Consider the following 27,873-nt stretch of genomic DNA (forward strand, 5'->3'; position numbering starts at 1 on the left):
CGACTGGTGGACAAAGGACCTCTTTAGTGTGACTGGTATGTATGTTATAATCATGAGTTGCCCATGTCTGTGTACTTGATCTTGAGATACAGTGTACTTGATATCTATAAAGTATGCTACAGTTCAGGCATACTTTACATATCAAGTACACTGTATCTCAAGTTCAAGTACACAGACATGGGCAACCATGATTATAACATAACAGTGACCTTATTGTACAGTATTGAAAATACGCTCTCCATACAACATGTTTAGTGTTTGAGGTGATATGCCTTGCCAATTACAGAAAACTTGGAGACAAAGTTTTTGAATATTGAAATCGAAAATGTGTGTTTTGTGGAATGTCGTGTTATGGATTTTTGTGCTGCAAGAACTTTTATTTTATTTTTAAAACTGTAATAGGCTCACTAACTGATGGAACAAAAATAACGGCGGCCATTTAAACAAGTCAATATATCTTTATTTTCAAATTCATCCATAGTCAAACAGTAATGCCTTTAGAACAAAAACAACCCTTTCTCCTACCTGAAATAAATGGATCACTACTAACCACCCAACACGTACATTTGCCAGCGAAAGGAAGATTTAAACACATTGTTTAGTTCATGATAGCAGAATGAAATAAATAGAGGTGTCTCAACATTACAATGGGCTTGTGTTCAAATAAGTCATGTGACCCAAGTGCTGAACTCGTGACAGCTTGGTCCCGCATCCCTGATTGCTCAGTGGTTTGCATTTTTGCTCCTGAATTCGAACCTGAAAAAAATATAACGATGCCACAAAATGGCCGAGCGTGTGCACGAAAATAATGATAATTTCATTATTTACACCTGTAAATCTGTGATGTGACAAATAAAGCAGATTTGAATGGGTCGCTGTCTGTGTGGGAGTTTGCATGTTCTCCCTATGTTTATGTGGGTTTCCAGTTTTCCTCGGGACATCCTCCTGCGGCTGCTATAGAGCCCTTGATCAAGACACTGGCCTTACGAGTTAGAGCTGTTCCCTGGGTGTGCTGCACTGTAAAGCCCTGAGTGTTCATTTAACCCTGAGTGTACAAATGTAACCATGCAGAATGGACTTGACCACACTCAGAGTTAATGGATAAATGAACAAGTGGCTTCCCCATGCTCCTAATAATTGAGTTAGGATGGTTCAAATCTCCCCACAGGGATCAATAAAGCACAACATAATACCTTAAGTTTAAAGGGTGAAGAGGAGCTAAAGTGCGGCATTTTACAGTGTCAGTATACTGTAGGTAGATGGATGTGAATAACCTTTCATGTGTGTTAAATATATCCATCACAATATTTAGCGGGCTATATACTGTTTAACAATAAACCCAATTTTAAAACAACAACACACAAAATGCCACTGCCACTCAGAACAGAGAAATAGGCAGGCATCTTTGTAGAAATGTGCTGTTCTGTTGCACTTGGTGATTTTTTAAATAGGTCTTCACTTCCGAATGACATCATACTCATAAGGCACGTCTGGTTAATAATAATATTAAATAATAAATATTAGTTAAGAGAAGAAGATTCTTAGAGAAATAAATACAGTAAAAACTCTAATGAGCCCTATGTATTTTCTGCTGTTTTTTGCCCTGTGTTATTTCCTCCCTCCAGTAGAGGACAGTAAAAGCCACTAGGAAAGAGACGCTACAACGCTTGACACTAGCATCTGTGATACAGTATTTTTCTACTGCAGTGTAAAGTTCACTCATTGATGAAAGACAACATTTGCCATAATAACTTCACTGTACCTACAGTATAAACCTCCTGTACTAACAACCTATGATATCACAGAAACACTCTGCAATCCCATCTAGGCCAGATGTCCTCTACTAGGATTTGCATTAGGATTTGACTCTAATACATGTATACACAATATTCTACAATAATATTGGTTATGTTCTGCAACCCTATCAGAACTATTTCAGGACTAACCGACCCTTGGTTGCAAAGACGAGATGAACTACACCATCATATTTTGAAAAAACAAAACAAAACAAACAAACAAACAAATAGTTAGGCACAGTAGCACCATAATGGGTACAAGACATGGTGATGAAGTGATGAGCTGGTGAGGGACAGTCTACAGAGAGCTGTTTTATTCTCCGTTCTTTTCTTCGAAGTGTTGATGGTGCTTGTATTTTTATTTTGTATGAATCCAGAGATAAAAAGAGGTGAGGTGAAGGATTTTGGGGGGGCAACACAGAGGGGACAAACCTCTTCCCTTTCACAGTCTTTCCTTCCTCTCTCACTCTCTCTCTCTCTCTCTTTTAAATAGTTTTTTAGTTTGTTTTTACCCTCCACAATTATAATTTCTCTCCTCAGCAACAACTGTAGCATCTGGTCCATCCATGGTGAGTCTTTTGGAGAAGAGATATGACAAACGGTTTGTGTGTGTGCGTATATGCGTGTGTGCGTGGGTGAAGGTGTGGGGGGATAGATGCTTCTCAGTATAAAATCTATCTTCCTTTCTCTGTGTCCGTCTTTCGTTCACCTGGTCTAGACAAAGGCCTCAGGCAATTCAGAGCCATTGATTTTCATGTAGATCTTGGCGTTGTTTTCCTTTTCGTGTTGTTCCCTGTTGAGCACGCTTCTGTAGAAGATCAGGTAGAGAGGAAGAAGGAAGCCCAGCATACTGACTCCCAGAAGTCCAACATTCACCTGGTAGGAAAATTGAACTTTTAGTGAACCCATTGGAAAGTGTGTGTGTGTGTGTGTGTGTGTGTGTGTGTGTGTGTGTGTGTGTGTGTGTGTGTGTGTGTGTGTGTGTGTGTGTGTGTGTGTGTGTGTGTGTGTGTGTGTGTGTGTGCGTGCGTGCGTGTGTGGGTATGGTGTTTGTGTGGGACACTGGGCGACTGGGCGTGCATGCATGACAGATTGATTGAGAGAATGTCCCCACATTTTACACAAATGTTCAGACACTGTGGTCCGCTCTTATATTACATAGGACTATGTTTCCTGTTGCTACTGTAGCCATGTAGCCTACTGTATGTATACAGCACAGTGTGTATTCTTACCCATAGTGGGTCTCCCTCCAGGGGTCCCATCATGGCCATAAACAGGGGTTGTTGCAGCAGAGAAAAGAGAGCGCTGACCAGGGACTGCATGCCTGTTAGACTACCGAACTGATCTGAGGGATACCTGTAGAAAAGGTTATGAATTATTAGTTAGTTTGCTATTAAACTCAGTCATTCTGGGGTGTCTGGTGGCTCAGCCAGTTAGTATAGCCTATTAAAGACCATGTGCTCCTTGTGAGCGGCGAGGACTTGAGTTTGAATCCGACTCTGAATCCGGTCTTGACGTCTCAGTTCTCTAAACCTAATAAAAACTACTATTCATGCCCCTTTTCCACTGGTTGGGTTCAGTTCTTTTTGGATTTTAGTCCAAAAATTGGAACGTTAATTATGAATTGAGTGTGCAAAACCATACCTATATTTAAATTGTTTATAGGATCAATATAAGTAAATTAATGATAACACTTCCACAGTAGCCTTTTCACATTTTCAATTTTTTACATATTTTCCTATATAATGCATAATTTGCACAATGTACAATTTCAGAAAAATGGTATTACAATAAATCATTGTCTTCGTGTATGTTTCATGGTGATAACTATTCATTACATTTTTACCTATTCACCTATCATGTATAGGCCTACTGTAGGTGAAAATTACAAAATGTGTGATAAATATGAAAAAGCTACTCCTGTGGAAGGGTTATCATATATAAATTTACTTATATTGACCCTAGACAATTAAATATAGGTATGGTTTTGCCAACTCAATTCATAATTAACGTTCCAATTTTGGAGCTCTGGCTCATGGACTAAGAACCAAAAAGAACTGAACCGGTTCCCAACCGGTGGAAAAGAGGCCCCAGTAGTCATCCTGCTTTCTCAGCATAAATCCGCTATTCAACTAAACATTTGGGTCACGAGAATTCACTTCCTTCTATGCATCTGACTCATCATGAAACACAAACTTATTTTCTGCTCACTAACATTCTCTAGATAGCAGACTCGAGAGTCTCTAAGTCGGCACTTTGTCAGCACTGCAGATAACATGCAGAGCTGTTGTAACCAACATTTCACTTCTTGTACCTGTCACTGAATATTACATATTTTATTTTCACATTTCGATCACATTTTGCTCCTTGCTTCTCCATCACGCTGTTACGTGGGAGTATGTGTCTACCATTGCTCTTCGCCTTATCAAACAGACTATTTACTAACACACGCTGTTTGCTTGGTTCCTACATGTGTGAAAGGCCAACAACGGATAATGTGATTCTGTAACACTTGATTCTGCTGACATCTAGTGCAATAACTATGCAAACAGTAAATGTAACTAAAATCAACTGCAGTAAAGGTTCCTGGTCCCTGAGCATATCTTAAGAATACACACAGAAATTTAGTATGGATTGTGTCTTAACTATGTGCCTGTATTGTGACTGTGTGTGTGTGTGTGTGTGTGTGTGTGTGTGTGTGTGTGTGTGTGTGTGTGTGTGTGTGTGTGTGTGTGTGTGTGTGTGTGTGTGTGTGTGTGTGCGTGCGTGCGTGCGTGCGTGCGTGCGTGCGTGTCTTACACAGCAGCGTAGAGACCTCCGACAGAAGAGTGGACAAATCCTCTGACCACAGTGTGCAGGAGGAAGGACAAAATCTGAGGAAAAAAATATGAAGCAAATGAATGAAAAATAACCCAAATGCATTAATTTGGTCACTCACTCTGCCATTTACTAGACTTGAAATGAAAGTCTATATGGAGGCCATCAGCTGTGGATATATTCTGTTACACAATATGAACATTTATATAAACTAGAACTGAAACAGAAACCGGTATTATTGCTAGCAGGCAAGCTGTGTCCCCATTCCCAATTTAATTTTTGTTTTTAAATATAATTTATACCACAAAAAACCTCACGCTTCCTTTAATGCATGAGGAGCTTCTTTTCAACTGACAGGGGGGAGTTTCCCCGGTTGGACGTAACACGTTCCTTTCCCCTCCATCAGGCTGGCCAGGGGGGGGGGGGGCAATTACTGCATGTTTTTTGTGAGGGTACCTACTACATACCCTAAGGCACACGGGGAGAACATGCAAACTCCACTCAGAAAGGCCCTTTTCTTCTAGCTGTGAGACGACTGCGCTAACGACTCCACCACCCCCCCCCCCCCCCCCCCACATACACACACACACACACACACACACACACACACACACACACACACACACACACACTCCTAATTCCAACTAAAGTGGACCACTCACCTGCAGAGGAAGGTTGGGCACAAGACAGCTGACTCCAAATCCTACCAATAGGACGTTAGTGAGGACAAATGCTCGCAAGGCATTGGTCACCTTCTGGATCTTTTTGTCTCTGCGTTGTTTCTTGGGCTCGCCCCTGGATTGTGGGAAGAGATTAAGATTAACTTGACTGCCATTTAATAAAACATCCAAAAATTAATATAAAATAATATATAATATAATAATCATCATCATTATGGACTTTATGACTTTCTCTACATCTTTAAAACCTTCTTTCATGTGTAGGTGAATGGGTGATTGTAATGTATATTGTAAAAAGGATCGCTGGCTAATAAGTTTGCACATGCATTCCATACATTCTATACTATAGGATTGGACCACACATGGACAAATTACATCATCAACTTGTGACAGGAGCTGTCCATTATTGAGTGAAAGATTAACCATTTCTAAAATAAATAAAATGTTTAAGGTGCAATTATAATGCATTAAGACACATTTGGCTTATCAGCCATGGATCCTTAAAGAGTTTTGGAAAAAGGCACTACAGATAGGAACCATTAATTTTTGCACCATTTACTTTACCCCATGTGGGTCCTTTCTAATCATCTCCTCGATTAATGATCCGTACCTGAATGAAGTCCCCAACAACCGCTGTTCTTCCCATTAGGACTTAGAGATTAGAGATAAAGTGACTCACTTGCTGGAGGGCTCCTTCTCTTGTTCTCCGTCGTCACATTCCTTTAGTTTCCAGTCCATGATCTGTCCGATCACTGGGGTGGTCATCAAGCACAGCAGCTGCAGCATGCCGAAGATGGAGGAGTAGAGACTCACTGAGAGAGAGAGAGAGAGAGAGAGAGAGAGAGAGAGAGAGAGAGAGAGAGAGACGGAACAGGATGAAGATAAAGAGTGAATGCAGTGACTAGGAAATATGGAGAGAAAATGATTGCTTGGTGACTGGGGGTACAGAAACAAGAGGGGTCAGGGAGATAGTATAGGTGCATATGGGATGGGGAAAGGTCTTTTAATAAAGGTGAGTGGTGAATCCAATCCGCTCCCTTTCATACATGTTTTCTGGGGGGGACTGGAAGGGCAGTAAATATGAAACCCCCAATCCCGGGTACCCATTGGCAAAACAAAGGAAAAACATGAAACCCCCAACTCCGAAGTAAAAAAAAAAAAACATTACATTTTGGATGTACTTAGGGCAAACTTTCTTTAAAAGTAATGGGAAAATATTTAAAGATGATATAAAACTTCCTGGGAAGACACATGCCTTTTCCTGGTGACACCGTGTACCATGAGATATAATAACCCATTCTGAACGGGCACCCATTTTGGTATTAGCATCATGTTATGCTTTAGCTATTGAAAAATAGCAGATCTACAAGCTCATATCGCGCCACTGAGTGGCGCGATACGAGCTTGTAGGTCTGCTATTTTTTAATAATCGAAGAACGACTGACATTTTTTTAGAATCTGATCTCAGGTCAGAATGGGTTCATCAGACCAGTGTGTGTCCGGCGGAAACCTCGTATGAATCTGATCTCAGGTCAGAATGGGATAAATACTACTCGGGGCGCCGGTGGCCGAGTGGTTAAGGTGCGTACCATATTGTCTCTGATGCAGCCTGACATGGAGTCCCTGGCCCGGCAGACTATTGCTGCGTTTCACTCCCCTCCCCGACTCGTTCCCTGTTTCCTGCCAGTTTCCACTATCGAAATAAAGGCCCCCCCAAAATATCATAAATACATAAATAAATAAAGTCAAATAAATACTACTGCATAACAAATACTCCTTTCAGGAGGTTTCATTTAGAGCTCAATGACAGGCCATTAGCAGGACAATAAACAACAGCAAGGGGGGGATGGGGTGAAATTATGTATAGTTAATTGGCCCGGTTTCCCAAAGGACACATGATGTAAGAGGTGTACTATGGTGTAGCACATGCTCAGATGCCCTCTAGGCCACACACAGAAGCCTGTGAACATAGACATTCTGTGCATAGATGTGCCACGCAATAGTAGGCTTCAGCCTTTTAAGAGTAAAGAGAGCCTACTGTCAGCTGTCCAGCAGTCCAAATATTATTCAATTAAATTAAATCTGTGTGCGGCCTAGAGGGCATCTGAGCATGTGCTACACCATACCTCTTACACCATGTGTCCTTTGGGAAAGTGTGTGTGTGTGTGAAAGTTTTAGTTTTAGTGTTAGACAGTGATGGTGAACTTGGCTAGAGTTACTCTACTGAATATCATATCTGTAATCACAAATGCTATGGTTAAATGCTAACTCTGAAACAATGTTTTTCAACCAGTGGACCACGACCCACATGTTCCATAGAGGGAAATTGTGTTATCACTTATCATGGTTCTCAAAGTGTGGTCCTTGTAGAGGTTCCAGGGAATCTGGAACTCAGCTAAATTATTGATAGTTAGGAACTAAATGTACCCGTACGAGTCCCTTACGGGTCCATTTGGTTCAATTTGTATACTATCAAAGTTATGGGGTGTGTGCGTGCGTGTGTTGCCTTAATGCATACAGTGCCAAATTGGGAGTCCTTGAAATGAAAGAGTTTGAGAACCGAACTGCTTAATCGTTACGTAAGGAAAGATGCAAAAAGGAGGTCCACATGACATCTGGTTGAAAAGCACAGGTTTAGAACACTGGTGTTAATGCTAAATGTAATCTACTGTAGTCTTACCGAGCTCCATTCTCTCCACTGCAAATGAAATTATAACGCAGTGAGTCCAGTTGGTCTTACACCATGAATCATAATGACTGCTTCTTAAAGCAGCCCACTGTATTCTTGCATACATTACCAAACTAGTTCAAAATGCCATTAAATAACAGAATGTGTTGCAGAAAACTATTTGATGAAGATGTACTGCTAACACACACACACACACACACACACACACACACACACACACACACACACACACACACACACACACACACACACACACACACACACACACCTGTGTTGAGATCTCCACCACTGAGGGACTCCAGTATGTTGTTCATGGCTCCCATGTAGAAGATGAGACGTAGCTGTGTGATGGACATAGTGACCAGGCTGAGGATGAAGATGGGTGTGGTGATGGTCTGCATGAAGGACGTCGCTGCACACGCACACGCACACGCACGCGCGCACACACACACACACACACACACACACACACACACACACACACACACACACACACATAATGGTTACTTTTTAAGTGAACCCTACAGTATATGTTTGTTTGTTTTTGGCATACCAGCATACCCTGAAGAAGGCAACCTGTTTGCCGAAGCGTTGGAAAAATAAAGTGTATGGCATCGTGACTATGAGCTGTGCGGCCTCTTTCCTTTCTTAGTCAATGTTTTTGGCAGTTAACATAATGTTAGCTAATAAGATAATTTCTTTGTTATTTGGTGTCAGAGTAGAAGAATGTTTTATTGCTTTCACTGTCTATACAGTATATATTTTATAGGATGTAATACGGACTGCATTGTCCTTACATTCCGCCTTGGGCTTGCACTCCACCTCCAGGTCCATGGTAGAGAGGCAGAGCTTGTTGCCGTCCTTCGTGGCCAGTTCGTTCTGCTTCAGGCTGTGACCCACGCTGAGACGGCGGCCCACAGTGGTCACCTGACTGTAGAACTGCTTCCCTGTGATCTTGTGGTCGAAGCCCATCCAGCTGAACTTGACCTTGATGCTGTGACGAAGAGGAGGTGGGAGAGAGACGGGGAGTGAGTCAAAGGGAGGGAATAGAGGCCAGAGCAAAAAAAATTGTGTTGCTCCACTTGCTCCCAGGATTAAATCGCACTTAATGGGATGAGTCATTTTACATTTTGCAATACTATGATACTAAGGCCATAGTTTTACTGTATAGGATATACAAATATATCACTTTATACGATCCGTGTCACAGACACCTGTGTTGCACCTACAAGACAATGTTGGACTTGGCCACGCCCCCAAATACTAGCATTTCAAAGAATTGCTATGGAATCATTTCCTGGTGTTCTTTACTTCCTTTTCAAGTCCCACCATACGCAGCTCTACTGCATTCTCCTACAGTATGTTTCCTTATGTTTCCATCTCAACACAGAACAAATAAATAAATAAATACAAATAAAATAATAATATTTTGAACCCATTCTAACGAGGGCTGTAACTCCTGTAGTTCTACCAGACAGCTGTGCTGTTGTACAGTAGCAATCAGGAGCAAGACTGAGCTGGTTCAGGTGGAGCGCAGCGGCTCATTAGAGCCATGAGATTGACAGTAACAAAGTACATTTACTTGAGTACTGTCCTTTTAAGTAAAATGTTATGTATCAAGTATATGTACTTGTACTCAAGTATTTGTACTTTTGGATAACATCGCTCCATTTCTAGGAAGAGAAAGTGTACATTATGCGATGCGAGAGTGTCTATAGTCAACACAAACTCGGGACTCGGGACTGAAGCGCTAAATAAATTATGAATTAACCACTTTCTGTAAGCTCTGCTTTCAAGTATAGTAAAGATAGCTGATCTACAAAGTAAAAACATCCCCACAACATGCAACATGTGAAATGTTGTGTCAAGCTACTTCCAAAGCATGCAGTTAGATTAGTGAGTGTAGCATTTCTACCAGTAAAGAGTTCCTCTTTACTGACCTCTGTTACATTATTTATCAGCAGTCTGACTTTGACCTGGAGTTTCACCTGCCATTACACTGCATGCTTGATTGCACATATTGCACAAGAATTCTCAACCAAAGGGCCTTTAAAAACAATAATGAGGTACAAGGAACATAAAATGAAACAAGCCTGCTTTTCATTTAAAGATAAATTATTCTCTTTGTGACTAAACTGAAAGATATATGACCTAGGTTGAAGATAGGCTACACTTTGTACAGTTCTTTCTATACTACGCCACGTGTTCACTCGTAGGACTTTTGAATGTAAATAATAATGTGTATTCTGGATAAATAAGATGCACGTTGGGCCTATTTTGACCCCCATGCATGTAGGGACATTCTGTTTGTGCCCGCCTCCCTGAAGACGGCAAGATGATAATGAAAGAGATACTGACGTGTAACACATGTCCTCTGGTCCTGGGAAGGGCTCCATGGGCCAGTTTAAGAAGCAGTTTAAGAAGACGAACCCGGAACACAGTGACCAAGCCACCAGGATGGTGATAAAGGGGACACCAAGGTCATAGATCACCTACACACAAAGGATCAGGCCCAGTCAGTCAACTACTGTACATTCATGTCAAAGTTGAATTATATATTGCATATTTCATATAAAGGGAACGTCAATGTGCATGGCTGACTAGAAACGAAATGTCAATTAATAAAATGTTCACGTAGATGAAAGGATGATAGAACATCAACACACAAGGAAATGAGCTAGTGTTCTCTTCATAAGAGGCACATCTTCTAGTCTATATTCTGGGGAGGCCAACGTAATATTGGTATTTATAAGGAGCAATAGACACCATTCAGCCACTAGATATTATATATTATGCAATTTAACCACAACAATTTCGAAGATCTACCAGCTCACGATGAGACAACGTACTATTTTCGGTGCATGGCAGTGGCATGCCCTGTATAATTCTGGCTTAAAGGGATATTTCACTTTCAAAAAACTTTAACACCCCAGACAGTTTTTAATTTGCTCGATTCAGTATTTAGATATTTCATATTAATTTTAGCTATGCCCCACCACTTCCTAAACCCATTGTATCTTCAAACTCCATTTTAACCATGATAGATTTATCGAAAACACACATCCTTTTTTCTGGTGACTGATCTCAATAGGGCTTACACTTTGAAAAAGTTCAAACGGTGGTCTAGTAATACCATTTAATTTATGATAACTATGGGCTGTTTGTTACCTTAAGACCAGGGAATGTGACAGCTGAGGATGCATAGGACCCAATCATCAGGGCAATGAAGGTGGAGCGCAGGTCCCCGAACATGTTTGACACCTATGGAGGAGAAAGAAAAACAAGGGAAAACTGTGAAACAACAGATTTTACCTTTAGGTATTATCAACAACAACCCTATTGGTTCTCAAAGTGGGGTATTGGGACCCTCAAGGCCAATACATGCTCCTTCTGAGGTTGGGGTTCGGATAGTCTCACTATTCTCTGAATGCTATATATAGTCTGGAACTATACATTTTCCTTTTCTGCTAAGCAACAAGCTATATATGCTTAGATTATTTCAACTTATATTAGGATAAATGTGCACGACTGTAAAGACGAAATGCTAGAACTTCTGTTGCAGCAGACTGTATGATGGAAGTACGTTGTATTTGGAAATTGTGAGAGGCAACAGTCTGGCAACGCTAGACTATAGGGTTCGGACAACTCAGGACTTCTGGGGAGCCATGCACGAGTTCTGAGAAAGGTTTCTGAGACTGTACATCAGAAGTTCGAAATGAGGGGGTTTCAAGGGGGTCCCCAGCTAAATGACGAACACTTAAGCCTATTGAATATTTCGGCTATATAAAGATATCCGATGTACATGCTCAGAAGGTGTCATCATGCGACAAAATGTGAGCTTGTAGATCTGCTACGTATATGTGAAAGATTGTGAAACATCTCATGATCCTCTCTTACGGGGATCCCAGGCACAAATATGAATGTGACCACATTTGGGTCCTTGACATGAAAATGTCGTGTCCGGGTAGCTCAGTCGGTAGAGCTCTCGCCTTTGGAACACAAGTTCAGCGAATGAGTAGCACGGCTTGGTGCAGCAAGTCATGCGGACTTACCGACCGCCGCGTAGGACCACCGACCGACGAGGCGGTGGGGTCAAATGGATTTCGCCCTCCCTCGGGAGGTGATGGTTGGTAGGTGTGGCGCTCCACCTCAGCAATCCATCTCCCAGGGCTCTAGCGCATTGTAACGGGGATAGACTCCCGCGTGTTACTGGCTGATATCGACAATAAGTCACTCCCGACCTACTTTACATGAAAATGTTTCCATTATTTCCTTAATTTGGGAGTCTGTCTAGTCTTCATAGTTTTCAATAGTAGGACAATGTTGTTGTTCTTTTTAGCATGTATGTCCACTGTCCAGAGAACATTGTGTGCTATATTTGTTTGGAGAGACCTTTCTGGAACTTGGTTGTGTTTATGTGAGCTCCATTTAGGCTGGAGGCTGGTGACAGACAAGGGGGCTATGGTTAAGTACCCTGTGTCACACAGTGCAGCAAGTAATTAGTAGCACGTCTGCACTGCTGAAAGGCGACCACGCATGCATGCACGCACACGCACGTACGCACGCACGCATGCCGGACCAGTCCAGAACCAATCAAACAGGAGTAGGTGAGAGTGCGAGAGCCAAGAGAGAGACGTGCCAACAAACTAGGTTTAAGTCTGATATTTTATTTCCCCCCTCTTTTCAGAATGGAGTAACTGTTGGGACGGGAAGAGAGGGAAAACAGACACTGGGGTGCTGGTGGTGGGGGGGGGGCAATTACGAAGGTATTCACAAACTGCTCTGTCTTCAAGCGGTTGATCAACAACAAGACCAACACTCAATTACATAACTATGAGAAAGAGAGAGAGAGAGAGAGAGAGAGAGAGAGAGAGAGAGAGAGAGAGAGGGGGGGGGGGGGTGGGGGGGGAGGGTGTAACAGACTGTGGGACAGGAGAGAAAGAGTCTTCATTAAAGAAGATAAAGAATAAAGAGAAAGGGGGGGAGAGAGAGAGTACTGTATGCACAGTAGAACACTGAAGCAGCAACTATTGCATCTTTCCTACTCAAAACAAGTGTTGTGAACTTTATAGACCGTTTCTTTTCACAATTTTCAGAAAGTCTTTGAAAACAGAGACAAATCCGCCGAAGGTTTTTCCTAAAGTCTTTCTGATACACTTCAAGCTAGCCTATCTGTTATTTTGGAGCGGGAAGGTGACCTCACTGTTCTTTTGTTAGGCGACAACACTGCAGTCAGCTGGGCATGACGGACTAATGTACAATGGTCCCCAGATAGATTAATGCATATAGATGATTAACTTGCAAGGTACTGAACACATCCTAACATGAAGGGAAAAAATATATTACTCAACTCCCACCTCTCACCATGTATCCCTGTATTCTTTCATTATTCATTATTATGACCATCTCCCTCTCTCTCCACCTCTTTCCCTGTTCTTTCTCGCACCATTCTCTTTTTCTCTCTGCCCCCAATTCTCTCTCTCTCTTCCCCATTCTCAGTTGCTCTGTCCCCATTCTCTCTCTCTCTCTCTCTCTCTCTCTCTCTCTCTCTCTCTCTCTCGTGCATTCTCTCTCCCCCTCCTCCCCCCTCTCTCCCCCTCTCTCTCTAATCAGACCAGACACTGAGTTCCTGAAGCGTGAGATGTCCTACAACACATAAAGTTGGTCTTGACCTGACATTTGAGGAGTACATCAATTCAACAGGGAAGAACGAGAGGAGGGTGTTTAATAGGTAACAGAGATGCACGAAACTGTTTCAACACCCATGCAGGAAAACTCTCTGGAGACCGTTGTACAAAAACAGTCCTCTAATTCATGTTTTTTTCTCTATCACTGACAGAGGGGGGGCAGCCACTAATACTGTCCCAACAAAGCATGAACTTAGTAGAGGGAGATTTAGGTGCAACGGTTACAGAAGGACATAAGGGATGAATCTCACAACCCTAAAGCGATGCGGCAAGTGAGCAGTTTATTGGGAGATTTACTGGCACTGCACCCCTCACTTGTGAACGGCGTCACCATGGTACAACCCAGGATTGTGGTATGGGTCACTGCAGACTGAACCACTGACGGAAAAGAGGAGAATGAAAAGGGAGGGTCAAAGGAATGTGAAGGAAGGAAAAAAAGGATGGTGTTGACCCTGTGAACTTGTGTGAATCCTACCAAGCCCCTCTGTTTCTTTCTTTCTTTCTTTTTCCTTTTTTCTTTTAAGGCTTGAATAGGTTAATTTTAGGTTATATTCAATTCTGGGGTCCAGGGTCCTTGCCAGGGTTCCGGGGGGTCCCGAGCTGAATGAGTGATAGTTACAGTAGGATCCAAAGGGACTCTTACAGCTGAATGAGTGATAGTTACAGTAGGATCCAAAGGGACTCTTACAGCTGAATGAGTGATAGTTACAGTAGGATCCAAAGGGACTCTTACAGCTGAATGAGTGATAGTTACAGTAGGATCCAAAGGGACTCTTACAGCTGAATGAGTGATAGTTACAGTAGGATCCAAAGGGACTCTTACAGCTGAATGAGTGATAGTTACAGTAGGATCCAAAGGGACTCTTACAGCTCCTAAGCTCAGAAAGTGTACAAATGGAACAACATTTCACTTCACTCTGTGAAGTTGTTTTGATTCTTACAGTAATGAATTATGTTGATGTTTGATATCAATCCTGTTAATTATTGTGACGACTGACCTTGGACAATAATTTATATTCTTTCTCAAACCTGAGGCTCTGAGCAATTCCTATACCAAGACCAGCGACGGCTCCAGAAAACTGTGACTTGGGGTGCTATTTAGAGGGGGGGGGGGGTTAATGAATCTTGGTTTACATCGAAGGCAGTCAATTTGGCTTGTTTGGAGGGGGGGCTTAGGGGAGGCTAAGCCTCCACCAGAGGGGAGTTAAAGCCCCCCACCCCCCTGGAGCCGTCCCTGACCAAGACTAATAAAGAATAGTCTATTGGGATCAAGAATTAGACAATTTCATCCCCCCCCCCCACTCGTGTGTGTGTGTGTGTGTGTGTGCGTGCTTGCGTGCGTGCGTGCGAGAAACTGTGAGATACAGAGACAAATAAACAAGGGATAAGCTTTCATGTTGTTCCTATGAAACCACAACAGGGAGAGAGGATGGATTTCTTATTGAAGAGTGATAATGAAGCACACCATCCCTCCCTCCCCACACTCCTCCTGTCCAAAGTCAGGATGTGTGTCATTGCCAGGAGGACAGAGTACACTACAGGGCAGCCAGTCAAAAACAAAACAACAACAACAGCAACAACAGAATATCAGACAAAGATCTCAACCCAGTACTGGAGTCAAAGTAGAGACTACTCCTATAGTCAAATAGTACTTGCTTTTAAAAACTACTTTCGCATTAAAAAGCGCATGCTTTTAGTATTAAATTATTAAAAACTATAAACTACAAAGTACATCTTTTAAATATCAAATGCATTGCTGTATTGAAATGAAGACATTTAGAAGATTGTCTATTTTCACTATTTGGCATGCACGTGCGCACACGCGCACGCACACGCACGCGCACGCACGCACACACACACACACACACACACACACACACACACACACACACACACACACACACACACACACACACACACACACACACAGACTTACCGTGAGAGAGGTAAAAGTCATGCACATGCCCCCAAAGCCATTGAAAGTCAGAGCGATGAATATGAGCACAGAAAGTTCTGTGAATTAAACAGATATAATCAGATTACAAATAAATGAAATGAATGCCATGAACCCTAGCATCCCTATTCTGAGGGTGAACATTCAGCAAAAACATCTGACCACCTATGTATCACCGCAGCCGTGAAGATGCCAAGTTAAGTGGTCAGATGTGTGGGCCCCCTGCATTTTCAGAGCATGTTTACATTAATGATCAATCAATTGATTGTGTTTTAGTTTGGATCTTTGGAACCCAGGCCCAGCCCACTGCAGGTTGGTAATCGCTGGTAATACAGTATGGTTAAGTGGTTACAGGAAGTAATGAAACACATGCTGTCAGCCACTGCACACCAAAGAAAATCAACCAAAGTGGGGTTGAGGAAGCGTGGGGATTGTATTTGTCTGTGATAGGCTGGCCAATGCTCAGGGTACAGTTTATGTCACAATCTGCAACAGTACAGTATGCCGTTTTGGAGATTGTCATTTGTTTTGGGGTGCTGCAGGGTGAACATTTTCAACATGAAGTTGGCAACATTGACAATTAGCCTGGATTTAAAGGTATATTCAGTGATTTCACTCAAAAAACCTTAGGTTTCGTTTTTGGCTGTGGGACCCAGCCTTTCGTCCAATCAGGATAGAGAGCCAAAAACGAAACCTAAGGTTTTTTGACCCCCAGGGGTTAACTGGGGACAGGGAGCAACTCCTTATATGGTCAGCACACTCTATAGTACAGAGGATTATCACAACAAAACAAAAAAATAAGTGATATTTGAATTAAGTGAAATCACTTAATATACCTTTAAAGGACAACTTTTGTTTTTTTCAACCAAGGGTTCAAGTTTTATGTTGTTATTAGAGAAAGTAAAACTGGAAAAACGCTAAAACGAAAGAAAGCAGCAAATGAACGTTTTTTTTCACACGCACATTTTACTTTGTCTAATAACAAACTAAAACATGAACCTTGGTTGAAAAAAAAAGTTGTCCTTTAAGGTTTTATGATCTTCTTGGAAATGTTTAAATCATGGATTATTCTTATATAATTCATAAAAATATGCTTACAGCTAAAGTAAACAAACAAACTAATTTAAGTATATCTTTTTGGATGTTTCTAAACGAGAGATATGTTTTAAGTGATCAGAGTCCAAAATTATATTTATAAAAAGATTCTGTTTATTTATAAACATCCATATCAAATATATTGAACACCTCACAAACATAGCAACATATAAGATGCAAATCAAATTATCCATAGACAGAGTCCACTTACCATTAGGATTGTAGGCTCCATATGCGATGAGCAGACAGGAGAAACCAAAGCAGGTACTACAAAGAGATAAATGGTACATTTATATAGCGATTTTATTCAAAGCATTCTACATAGATTGTGCATTTCATTCACCCATTCACACACATATTCATACACCGATGGCGGAGGAAACTATGCAAGGCACCAACCTGCAAATCGGGAACAATTAGGGGTTCAGACAGAGTCTTGCTCAAGGCCACTCCACCCCTGAGCCACTGCCACCGAGATAACATCATGTCACGCTCATATCTTCTAAAACATAAATATGCACTAAGCTCCTTCCGCCTGCAACATATTTTCACTACTTCCTTTTATGCCTCCTCTAAAAATCTTTAAGAAACCTAGACAAACATTTAACAGCATCTTTTAACCATTTGAACCCCAACATGCCTCTGCTCGGGGGAACATTAGCTAAAAATAGCAACAAGCTCAAGACGTGTCGACATGTCTTGATCTAACAGGCCGGCTATTTTTGGTGAAAGGATTTGGTGCAGACAGAAAGAAGCAGTCCGAGTACAGTTGCAGCTCACGTCCATTTCATTTACACTAAGACTAGAGGGATTGGTTAAAGGGAGTGGTTAAAAATGGTGCTTTGAAATGTCATTTGATTGTCATGGCTGCCTTTACCTGCCCAGCAGTCGTAGCTTACGAGGTCCGTATTTGTCCATGACAATACCGAGCGGCAGCGTGATGGCGGACAGGAGGAAGGAGCCCACGGTGAAGGCCATGTTCAGCATCTCATCCTGCTCCTTACAGATCAGCCAGCCGTTCATCCTCAGGTTCCCGTCCATGGGGACCAGGGGCCTCATCTCCACTCCGTCCCCGAGACCCACCACTGCACCTTGGGGTGACTCCTCGTCACCCCACAAGTAATTGTAGTCACCATCACCATCATCAGCTGGAGGGGTCACCATCGACAGGGACTGGTTGTTGTTGTAGGAGGAGGAGCTGTTACCTGAAGACACAGAGTTAGGACGGAAGAAGGGAGAGGGAAGGTTTAAGGTTGGATTACGTTTAAGGTAAATAAAGTTAAGCTGAAATAAGATCAGTTAAGATATTTGGTTCCTATTTCAGTGAGTCAGTAGACAGCAACAGGTTCAGCATGCCAACAGAAGCTCAAAATCTCTAAATGTAAAATCTCTAAATGACCCCTAGGGTAGATACCCTCACAAAAACATGCAGTAATCCTGGTCTCTAAACTGCCTCCCCCTGGCCAGCCGGGGCGCCTGATGGAGGGGAAAGGAACTGGTTGGAATAACGTGTTCCTTCCACGCGCTACGTCCAACCAGGGAAACTCCCCCCTGTCAGGTGTAAAGGAGCAACTTGGACACTCAAGCATGAAGGAAGCATGAGTTAAGTCCGTTGCTCTCCCCAGGTTGGCGGAGGGTGTGTAGAGCCCAGGATCACATTAGATGATTGACACAGGGGTGAAAAATGGGTTACAAAATCGTGGGATAAAAAATATATAAAAAAAAAAAAAGTAAAACAAGGGGAAAAAGTTAAGGTGCTGTAAGGGATATTCTGTTATAATCGAAAAAAGACTCAAACTAAAGGTTAAAGCTCTATATTCCAATAGTAAACATTGCCATAATGTAAACGATGCAGCGTATAGGTGTGAGGGCCATGTAGCGGCCCGGACCTCTAGGAATAATACTTGGCATGATTGAAGTGTTTCTTGATTCTGTGTTTGATTGTGAAGTGTGAAATCTTTCGGGAGGGTGCTACAACTGAGCAGGTTCTCATGGCACGATGCTGACTGTTCTCCTCAGAAGTCATGAAGCTCATTTGCCTACCTGATACAGACGTGCATAGGACATTAGGACATATTGTGTGTGTGTGTGTGTGTGTGTGTGTGTGTGTGCCTGATTCATACTTTGCATGTTGACAATAGCAGACCTACAAGCTCACAACGTGCCAAGGTTGTGATGCACTGTGAGCTTGTACTGCTATATTTGGCGAGCAGCACCGTTGTGCGACAGGGTACACAATTAGGCTAAAGGGTGACAGCTCTGCCTATTCACAGGGTCCTGCTACTGTACATCCTAAGCCTGTCGTCATGTGCACAGTACACTGCTGCACACACAACACATGTGTATACAGTGAAGACACACACGTGTTCTCTCACACGTGCTCACACACTTCTCACACAATCCTAGTTAATAGTCCATGACTCTGTGCAACTCACACATTGTCACTATACATTGACTCAAGTACTGGCACTGACTAATAAAAAAAAGGAAAGAGCCAGACCTTGACCTTGTAGTACGCAACGAAAAGAACACAACGTGGATAAAGACAAAGACAAACTGCTGCCCTGGCAGTACATCATAAAAACAGCAAGCACAGGGCAAAGATAAGATAAATATCGTGTGTAACATCACTATGGGCTTATACTGTTCCTGGTCAGCCAGCACACTGCATCCCACATGTGACCATGCTTGCATTTTAGCTAGCAGATTTGGTATTTTGGTCAACAAGGCCTTCTTCCTGCCTTCAGTTGTCCACTGGTGGTGCTTAATGGCCCAGGCATGCGTCATTTTCTTATTTTGCCATCTTAGAAAATGTAAATGACTTCTTACTGCCACTGGACTTGTCAAACCTTTACCGATATCTTCTCCTACAGTGTAAATTGAGACTCCATGCGTACTTCAAACTGTGCTTGAAGCTGTTGAGCCGGTGAGCCACCGACCACACAACGTCTAGACACTCAGAAACGCTCATTCTGATCATTGCTTTGGGTCTACCAGCTGATTGGTAGATTTCAACATTTGGCCAGTCAGCTGGTGTAGGTCAGAAACTACCGGTAGCTGTTTTCTAATTTTATATAATGTTAAGACCTATACTTTAAACTAAAGTGTTATACTGTTCTGTCTTGTTTGTTGTCCTTTGTTTTGTTTTTCTTTAGGTTATGATAGCAATATACTATCTGTTCCAACACTGCTTTTCATTTACAAAGACAGGTAGACCTGTAAGAATTGTTTGCATCAACTTTAAAGGTTTCGTTTAATTTGCTGTAGAACAGCTGTATGCTACTGTACGTTGTTAACCCAGTATGTGCACAGGGCCAGGGGGTGAGGGTTCCCTCCTCAGTTTGCACCACAGTTCCCTGCTTTGTGTCCAAGCATTTATTGGTTTCCCCTTACACCCCCATGGCATCATGTCTCTATTTCTTTGTCCAAGTACTGACTGGAGGCAAGTGTGTGCTGTGCGATACAGTAGCCCCTGTGCCAAATGTCATGACGTGCTTAATAACAAAGCGTTAAAAGCTTCCTCAGAAACCAGTTCACACTCCGGCACAGATTGAAATGGGATGAGGGGATGGGAAGTTACCACGGTATTAGTTTAGCCGGGTGTTGTGTACAGCAAGCAGATTGATTCGGACAAGCTACAGAGTTTCCTTGAATGGCCCAGAGCCACAGAAGCACTTGTTCAGAGTAAATGACGTGTGGGTGTCACCATCTCATGTCTCCCCTATAAAACCTCTGATCAAAAACATAAAAACATAGCTCAAAGCTGGTACCATCAGCAAACCAAACCATGTGGCAGCTACGGTATATAATTATTTCGAATGTGTCTGACTTACTGCAAAAAACACACATAAAGGAGAAGGCAGAAAGAAAAACAGGACATTATTGTCCAAAGTCCTTGCAAAGCACTAAAATTCCTTTAGGCCGTGGCGGTTGAATTATCACCTTAAACTTTATTAGTAGTTCATAATACTGTGATAGTGTTTACTAGAGTATGTGGTTTATCTAGTGCTAGTGGGTACATCTGATCTGACACACCGTGGTGATATCACATGGAATTATTCAACTAAACTGTGGAGCCTGCTGTGCCCTTTCTTGGCCAGGAGAGTCACTTGTTCCTTTAACGCCTGAAATTGTTTACTGAGTTTACTGTCGGTCTTGACTTGACTTATTTGAGAATATACTTGATACTTGATAGGCTAAAAGACTTGGAGGTGCTTGTGTTTAAAAACGTACATAGTGATGACTTGCTGACGTCTCTTACCTCACTCTCTTTCTATTCATCTTTGTCATTTATCTTGACCAGCAGAAGTAGACATCTCTGACTCAGTAATTAAAAAAAGAAAAATCTCTGCTGATCTGCCTTTGCTTCAACCACATGTCACATGTCACATGCTGGAGAGCAGCTGAGTGGGTGCTTCTCTCTGTTCACTATTTGTGATGTCATCAGAACATAATGCTGACTTGACCTACGATCCAGGAAGTTACCTATGACTCATTCAACATGTGGGTGAGTGAAGCCTCTTACATCCTGTACACTTTGTTGTATAACGAATAGCTAGTTCAATCATGTTGTTCTTTTTTTTTTATTCCACTATATTGTAACGCCAGGTTGAATTTCCTCACTTTTATTCAATGTTCTCAATAAGTGAGACCCTTATATTGCCACTGCAAAAATACACAAATACTGAAGTGCTGCAACATTTCAAAAGTAGTATATGGAATGGTGTTGTTTTGTGTTTAAAAGCTTGGGTGCAATCAATGCCACTTATGATGCCATGTGTTTTCTGGTTGTTGGCGGTTAATGAAATCAATGAAGCAGGGTGGGGGTTTTGCATCGCAGATGACTATAAAATATTATCAACGCAGTAGCAACAGAATAACATGCATTTGCAAATCGGCTGTCAGATAATCAGTTGTGTAAACCAACATGAAGATAAGCCGGCAATGAGACTGAACAACATGACTCCAGATGTCAAGGTGCAACGTGTGCGCTCTGCCGTGCACACTGCACACTGCTGCTCCTCCTTTAAAGTCACCTGCCTGGAAGGTCACCACAATGAGGCTGGCACATCAGGCCTCGCTTCCCCTTTCTCACGTCTCTTTTCCGAGGACTCTGTCTGCTTATCTTCCTCCAAAGACATGTCCTGACTGGAGCCATTGTCCGTATCAATCACGACCATTGTAGTTTTTGTAAAAGGAGAGTGGGCAGTCCACTCTCTTTTGTATTTTTGTTTCTTCTTTTTTATTGTGATAGCCAGTAGGAAGGTGGACAGGGAGATAGTTCATGGGTAGGGAAGTGTGTGTACAGTATGTGGGAGGAGGTACATGAGACATGGCTTGGACCTGTGTATGTACCAAAGGCATGTACCTTAAACACCACTATAGAAATCACTGGCATTCCTTTGTATTGTACATAACAAACACTCCCAGCTTAAGGCCAGTGTACAGTATAATGGCCTTAAGCTGGGAGTGTTTGGTTATGTACACTGGCCAAGAACGGTGCATTTAAAAACGGCTGCCAACATTATTGTCAATGTACCTACTACCTACCCCACACCAGCAGCGTAAGACGCATGCCAGCGTGTGTGCTGATGTCCTGCGTTACGATATATCTCTGCTCAGGAAAACAATATTGTGTAAGTGTTCTCAATTGGTGTTCTCCCAGCACCACTAGGGGTGGGCGATATGGTGATAAATATCGTATTGTGATACAATGTCCCCACGATATGCCTTTTCAAAGATATCGTATATATCGTGATACATTGAATGAGCAGTCTATGATTTGCAGTTCTACACCTTAATTTATACTTTTGTAGAACAACGGTTTCTTTAGCCAAAATGACTTCACTCGTGTCAATACTGCGTCGCTGTGCTGTGCTAGCTGGTGGTGTGAATTGGCCTTTACTTTTTTGAACAAGAGAACTGTACGCTGACTACAAATCGGAGACGACAGACTTACAGACAACTCCAAGTCAAATATTTGCAAATCAATCAAACAACCAGTTCCATAGTCTGCTGTTTGTGTTATTGCTTTGAATTGATTCTGTTTGCTGTGTCATAGGAACTGTGACTCTGAATGCATTTACATAATTATTGAAAATTATTATTTGCAATAAATATGTACATTATTATTTTACTGTTCTTGATAAGGCACCTTTATAAAGTTGCTGTCTCTCTAAGTACTACATAGCAGTGCTTCACAAATCTTTTCACCCTAAGAACCAAATTTACAATAACCCAATTATTCATTTAAGTCCTATTTGAGAAATAGTCACAATAAAATCTAGAAGCTCACAACTGAGCCTGTAGATCTGTATTTTAATTGATTGGCCTTTTTATTTATTTTGTTTGTTATTTCATGGTAATTTCAGATGAAATATGTGGACTTGTAAAAAAAGGGCATAAATCCTCCAGACACATTGTTGGGACCACTAGTATAGCCACCAAAACAGTTGTCCAATCAGGGAACCAGAACCACATGGATTAAAGAATGTACCATGCATGACCCTTTGATAGGCCATTATACTATATTTAATTTTAAAGCACCTTTTTCAGTTTCATATAAAACCTTCAGTGAGAGAGTTGACTGTGATATACTGTATCTAATTTAACTAACTCTAGCCACCCCCCCTCCTGTCCTCTTCTCTTTAATATTCCCTCAGGGCCCCCTTTGTAAGACACTCGTCTTCCCTTAACCAGGAAGGTAAAATGGCAGTGGTTTTAAGTTCCATTCACAGCACTAAATGGGTTCATACAGACAAAGCATTCTCTACATGTCCAGAAGACAGCTCTGATGGAACTGTTCAAGTTTCGATGAAGACATGTTATGTAATAACCTGCCACACACGTGAGCAGGCACGCATGCACGCACACACACACACGCACCCACGCACACACGCACGCACGCACGCGCGCACGCACACACACACACACACACACACACACACACACACACACACACACACACACACACACTTTTTACGGCCTAAATTCTTCTCTTACATCATAGGACTGTGTTTTTCAACATTCCTTGTTTTCCCTAATAGTGTGTTGACTCTTTTTCTTCACCTCTCTTATCTTATCATAACTTTCTGTTTGGAATTCTTGGACCTATAGAGCCCAGACTTTCTTTGAAGGGTTGTCTCAGAGAGCAGACGGTGCATTTTAACTGCCGGTTCTGACTCACCCTCTTCGTTGCACATGTAGGAGTAGTAGCCCTCGGACTTGAGCATGATCAGGAGCGAACCCCATCCCAGGAGCACAGCGGAGAAGAGCAGGTTCTCGATGATGGCGGTCACCGCCATCCACCAGCGCCTGGCGAACGCCGTAGACAGGGTCGGAGCCATGGTTCCCGGGATGGAAACTGAAGACGGAGAGCAGAGGAAGAAGAGACCCAGAGGGAGATAGAGACAAGCGACAGAACAGGTAGGCAGAGGAGGGGAAGATGGAGGCGTTTCGTACCCTCCCCGTCAGAGGCTCAGGATGAAAGGACCGTTAGTCACTGATCTGTGGGGAGAAAAGCAGAGACAGGGGGAAGGGGAGGTTTTACTCTCACCCTATTGCTGAAGTCATGCAGGGCTGGGCAGAAGCTGCTTCCAGCACTATAAGATCACAAGATAAAGGCCCTGACCTTTGATCACTAACAAAACACAAGGTACAGCACTGACGAGGATTAAGTGCACAACAAATCCTTCCGTGATAATGTATAATAAGAGTGTGAAAAAAGCCCTCAAAACACCAAATGTTATATATACTCACAATTACAACACTAGGGATTTTGTTTTTTTATTCTGAAAGTGTAAAACATCTCCCCTCTCAGAGTTAAGTTATCACAGAGGTCCCTCCCTGTCACTGTGCCAGCTACACTGTTTGTTTGGTCTCATGTCTCCTCCGACACACTGTGGAGTGTGGAGTCCCCAGCTGCTTCTTTTCACCTGACATTGAGGAGGTTCACTAGAGTGCAGATCTAGGAACATATGAGCATTTGCGCCTGTCGTAGACATGCGCAGAGCAAGTTCAGTCAGGGAACCTCAGTCAGCGCGCCGGCTGTTAATTGGGCCACCGCAGCATCACGCTCTCATCCACATGATTCACTCAGCCAATCACACACTCACCCCATCTCATACCGGCTACTTGAACCAGAGGTTTGCATTCCTCTGCCTTCTTGCTTGCTTACACTGCTGTTGTATCAGCGTGCTGCTGTCATACAACCGGCGCTCAATTCTGCTTGCTTACTGCTGCTGTATCAGCGTGCTGCTGTCATACAACCTGCGCTCAATTCTGCTGCTGCTATACTGTATACCCGTGCTGCTGTATACAAGTGCTCACCCACCTCCACCCCAGCTACCACCTGTCGTTTTGGATCTACTGTTTAGGTACGGGGGATTCAGAGTCCCTATGGTTGGGACTGATGCGCTTGACCTGAGTACCTAAAAAGCAGATCCAATACATCGCCAAACCATAATAAATATATTGCATTGATTATCTTATATTCAATAAATATATATATATATTACATCCTCCTTGAGTTGTCTGACTGAACCTTAATCCTTCACAGTTCCGCTCCCTGCTGAACAGGCATCCTAACAAACCTGTACGAGTCACTAATGCAGCAACAAAGGAAGGACACAATGCCGTACTGGCTTTTCACCCGTGACCACAGCTTGTGTTCTTTGGCACACAACCGTCCAAGGAAGTGGCTTCATGAAGTCCCAATGTTGGTCATCCGTCCATCCGTGTGTGTGTCTGTCTGCGAGTAGCTAATCTCTGGAATTGCGGGCCAGATAGCAGCGAAACCGTTCACACACACTCCCTGCAGGCCAGTGCAGAACCTCAAACCCTATTTTTGGCCTGTTATAGCGCCACTAGGAGGCCGAACAAATGTTTTGATATTACTCCTACAGATTTGATTTTGTTCAAACATCACTCAAATCATTACACAGTGTCTCTGAGTCTATAGTCATGTGATCAATGTGGATCTGTCCGATTTTATCATATTCCATCCTGATTAGCTAAGATTCGCTTACAGGATTGGTCCGTTTTGAACAAAAAATCTCAATTAATGAATGCAATGCGCGATTTCAGTGACATTTTGCACACACATTCCCACAAGGCTGAGGAAAATATGTCACTTGACATTTTTCAAATCAGCCTCATGGTGGTGCTATACTGTAACAGGACATTTCACATTTTTACCTATAACTGCACCGATCTGTGTGAAATTTTGCAAAACTTTGCCAGTAGGCAGAGGAAGAAATGCCACCTTTCATATCATCTTATAGCGCCACCACCAGCAGGTTTCACCACCAACACATTCTTGGAACAAAATGCCTCAAATCATGATTGCCGTGAAAGGCCTAGGAAGAAACTGCCCCCTTTTCACATTGGCCTATTGCAGTATAGCGCCACCAGGAGGCCACAATAACATACCTGACCTGGCGGAGACCGTGCTCCGAGGAGCACTTTTTCTATAGTCTCACCTGTTTCGCTCATCAAACAAGATGCAAGAGATGCAAAAGGATGTTCCTAATTATATTGAAACAAATTGCAGGGAAATCTTAACACAGAAGACAGACAGCATGTGCTTCAATTCCTTGGTCAAAAATATAATGACAACAAGCAGCCTAAGGACTGACAGAGTCCAGTAGAAGTTCAGATAATTGAGACAGCCAGACAGGTCACAGACACAGACTATATATGGGCAAGAACTAAGACAAGCTGTGCAAAGACTGGCCTATGTTGAAGAGGCAAACTTGGACACACACACACACACACACACACACACACACACACACACACACACACCCTGTCTAAACAGGCTCATCGAGCCATGAGCTTTCTCTGTAATTACTGCATGCAAAACATGAAAGAACTGGCAGAGGCAGAGATGGACAATAAACAAACAGGCACACAGATTGTGTCCCCTTTCCTGTCCCTCTCATCTCTCTGACTGTATTTTCCTCTCTCATGCAGAATGCCTCCCAGGCTCTCACCCTGTCTCTCCATGATATGTCTCTGCTCTGTCCCCACCCCAAACACAAAAGCTGGACATATACAGAAGAAAATCATTTTTGAGGCCATTGGACCAAGTTTGGGAAAGTTTGAGACATGCTCTTGTCATTTTCTTACAACAAATATAAATTTCTATTACAATATTAATTAATTAATGATCTATTATCTGTATAGGCAACATTTGTGTTTTGCGCTGAAAAAAGCAGAAAGAAAGAAAGAAAGAAAGAAATAATGCTCACAATATGCTCTACTACACGTACCTTTTCCTTATAGTCCCAGCATGCACTGACAACTCAAACGCCTGTCTTGAAATCTTGCAGTTGCAGTGGACGCTGGTGTTCAGCTGAGCCTGACATCCAGTAATTTAGGAAATGAAACTGTGTGTGAAGCTTCCACTTCCACATTTATAATGGACTTGAGCCATCAGCAGCATCCCTCGCCTCGCTGTCCATTGGATGTCCCGAGGTGCTGAAAAACACGTATCGGCCAATCGGCAGTAGGCTAAAAGTCAACACACACACTGGACAGTAGAACAACGCCCGCTGGACGCAAGACCACCGGCTGACCCATTAATGAGTGTGATTTCTACCGTAGGGGTTAGTCGATCGGTTCTGGAAACGGGAAAATAATGGAGCATTTTAACTGTCTGATAAGATTATCTGCCTGCATGACGTTCAGACTGACAAACAGAGTTTCCTTGGATAAGGTGATGAGTTAGAAGGCTAGCAGTGTTTGTTCATCATCATCACCGCCTCTCACAATCAGTGTATTGATCGTGTGGCAATGTGGCTGTCCGAAGAATGAATGATAAACAACTGTTTACAAGTGTACTAGTCTATATAACAAGTAGCCCCATATGTGCCCTCTCCCTACGCTCATTCTCGGAGCTACAGAATGAGCCACACAATCTTAATCTCAAGCAATTGTTGGCTCAACATCACCCTCTGCCCTGTCGCTATCCAAAATAAATGTGTATTACCATACTCACAGTCACACTGCTGTTTATATGCTATAAAATGCTCCATGCGTGATCAGAACTGCAGTTCCCCATTGCGCAAAACATGAAATTAAACGACTTCCTATTAAACTGAAAGTAACTTAGGCTGCAGTAACTGGTTCAACTTAAATCAGCGCCAGATGAGTT

The 27,873-nt window shown here is 42.6% G+C and overlaps 2 protein-coding genes across 2 annotated transcripts in view; both read right to left on the bottom strand.

Annotated features, from left to right (window-relative positions):
* The window catches only part of LOC310876386 (ferroxidase HEPHL1-like), a 260,954-nt gene that overhangs the window by 202,665 nt on the left and 30,416 nt on the right, over positions 1 to 27,873 (bottom strand). The window lies entirely within an intron of this gene.
* slc43a2b (solute carrier family 43 member 2b) lies at positions 480 to 27,842 on the bottom strand. The gene is made up of 15 exons (XM_083765910.1): positions 27,718 to 27,842; positions 26,990 to 27,197; positions 23,905 to 24,224; positions 17,596 to 17,923; positions 16,930 to 16,985; positions 15,606 to 15,682; positions 11,151 to 11,243; positions 10,341 to 10,474; positions 8,780 to 8,976; positions 8,251 to 8,394; positions 5,973 to 6,105; positions 5,276 to 5,408; positions 4,596 to 4,669; positions 3,029 to 3,152; positions 480 to 2,672 (listed from the first exon to the last, which is right to left on the bottom strand). The coding sequence occupies exons 3-15, from the start codon at positions 24,062 to 24,064 to the stop codon at positions 2,511 to 2,513; spliced, it is 1,815 nt and encodes a 604-aa protein (XP_083622036.1). The 5' UTR covers positions 24,065 to 24,224; positions 26,990 to 27,197; positions 27,718 to 27,842; the 3' UTR covers positions 480 to 2,510.

The sequence above is a fragment of the Protomyctophum parallelum genome (assembly GCF_964188405.1).
Source record: "Protomyctophum parallelum genome assembly, chromosome: 1".
In the NCBI taxonomy this organism is placed as follows: domain Eukaryota; kingdom Metazoa; phylum Chordata; class Actinopteri; order Myctophiformes; family Myctophidae; genus Protomyctophum; species Protomyctophum parallelum.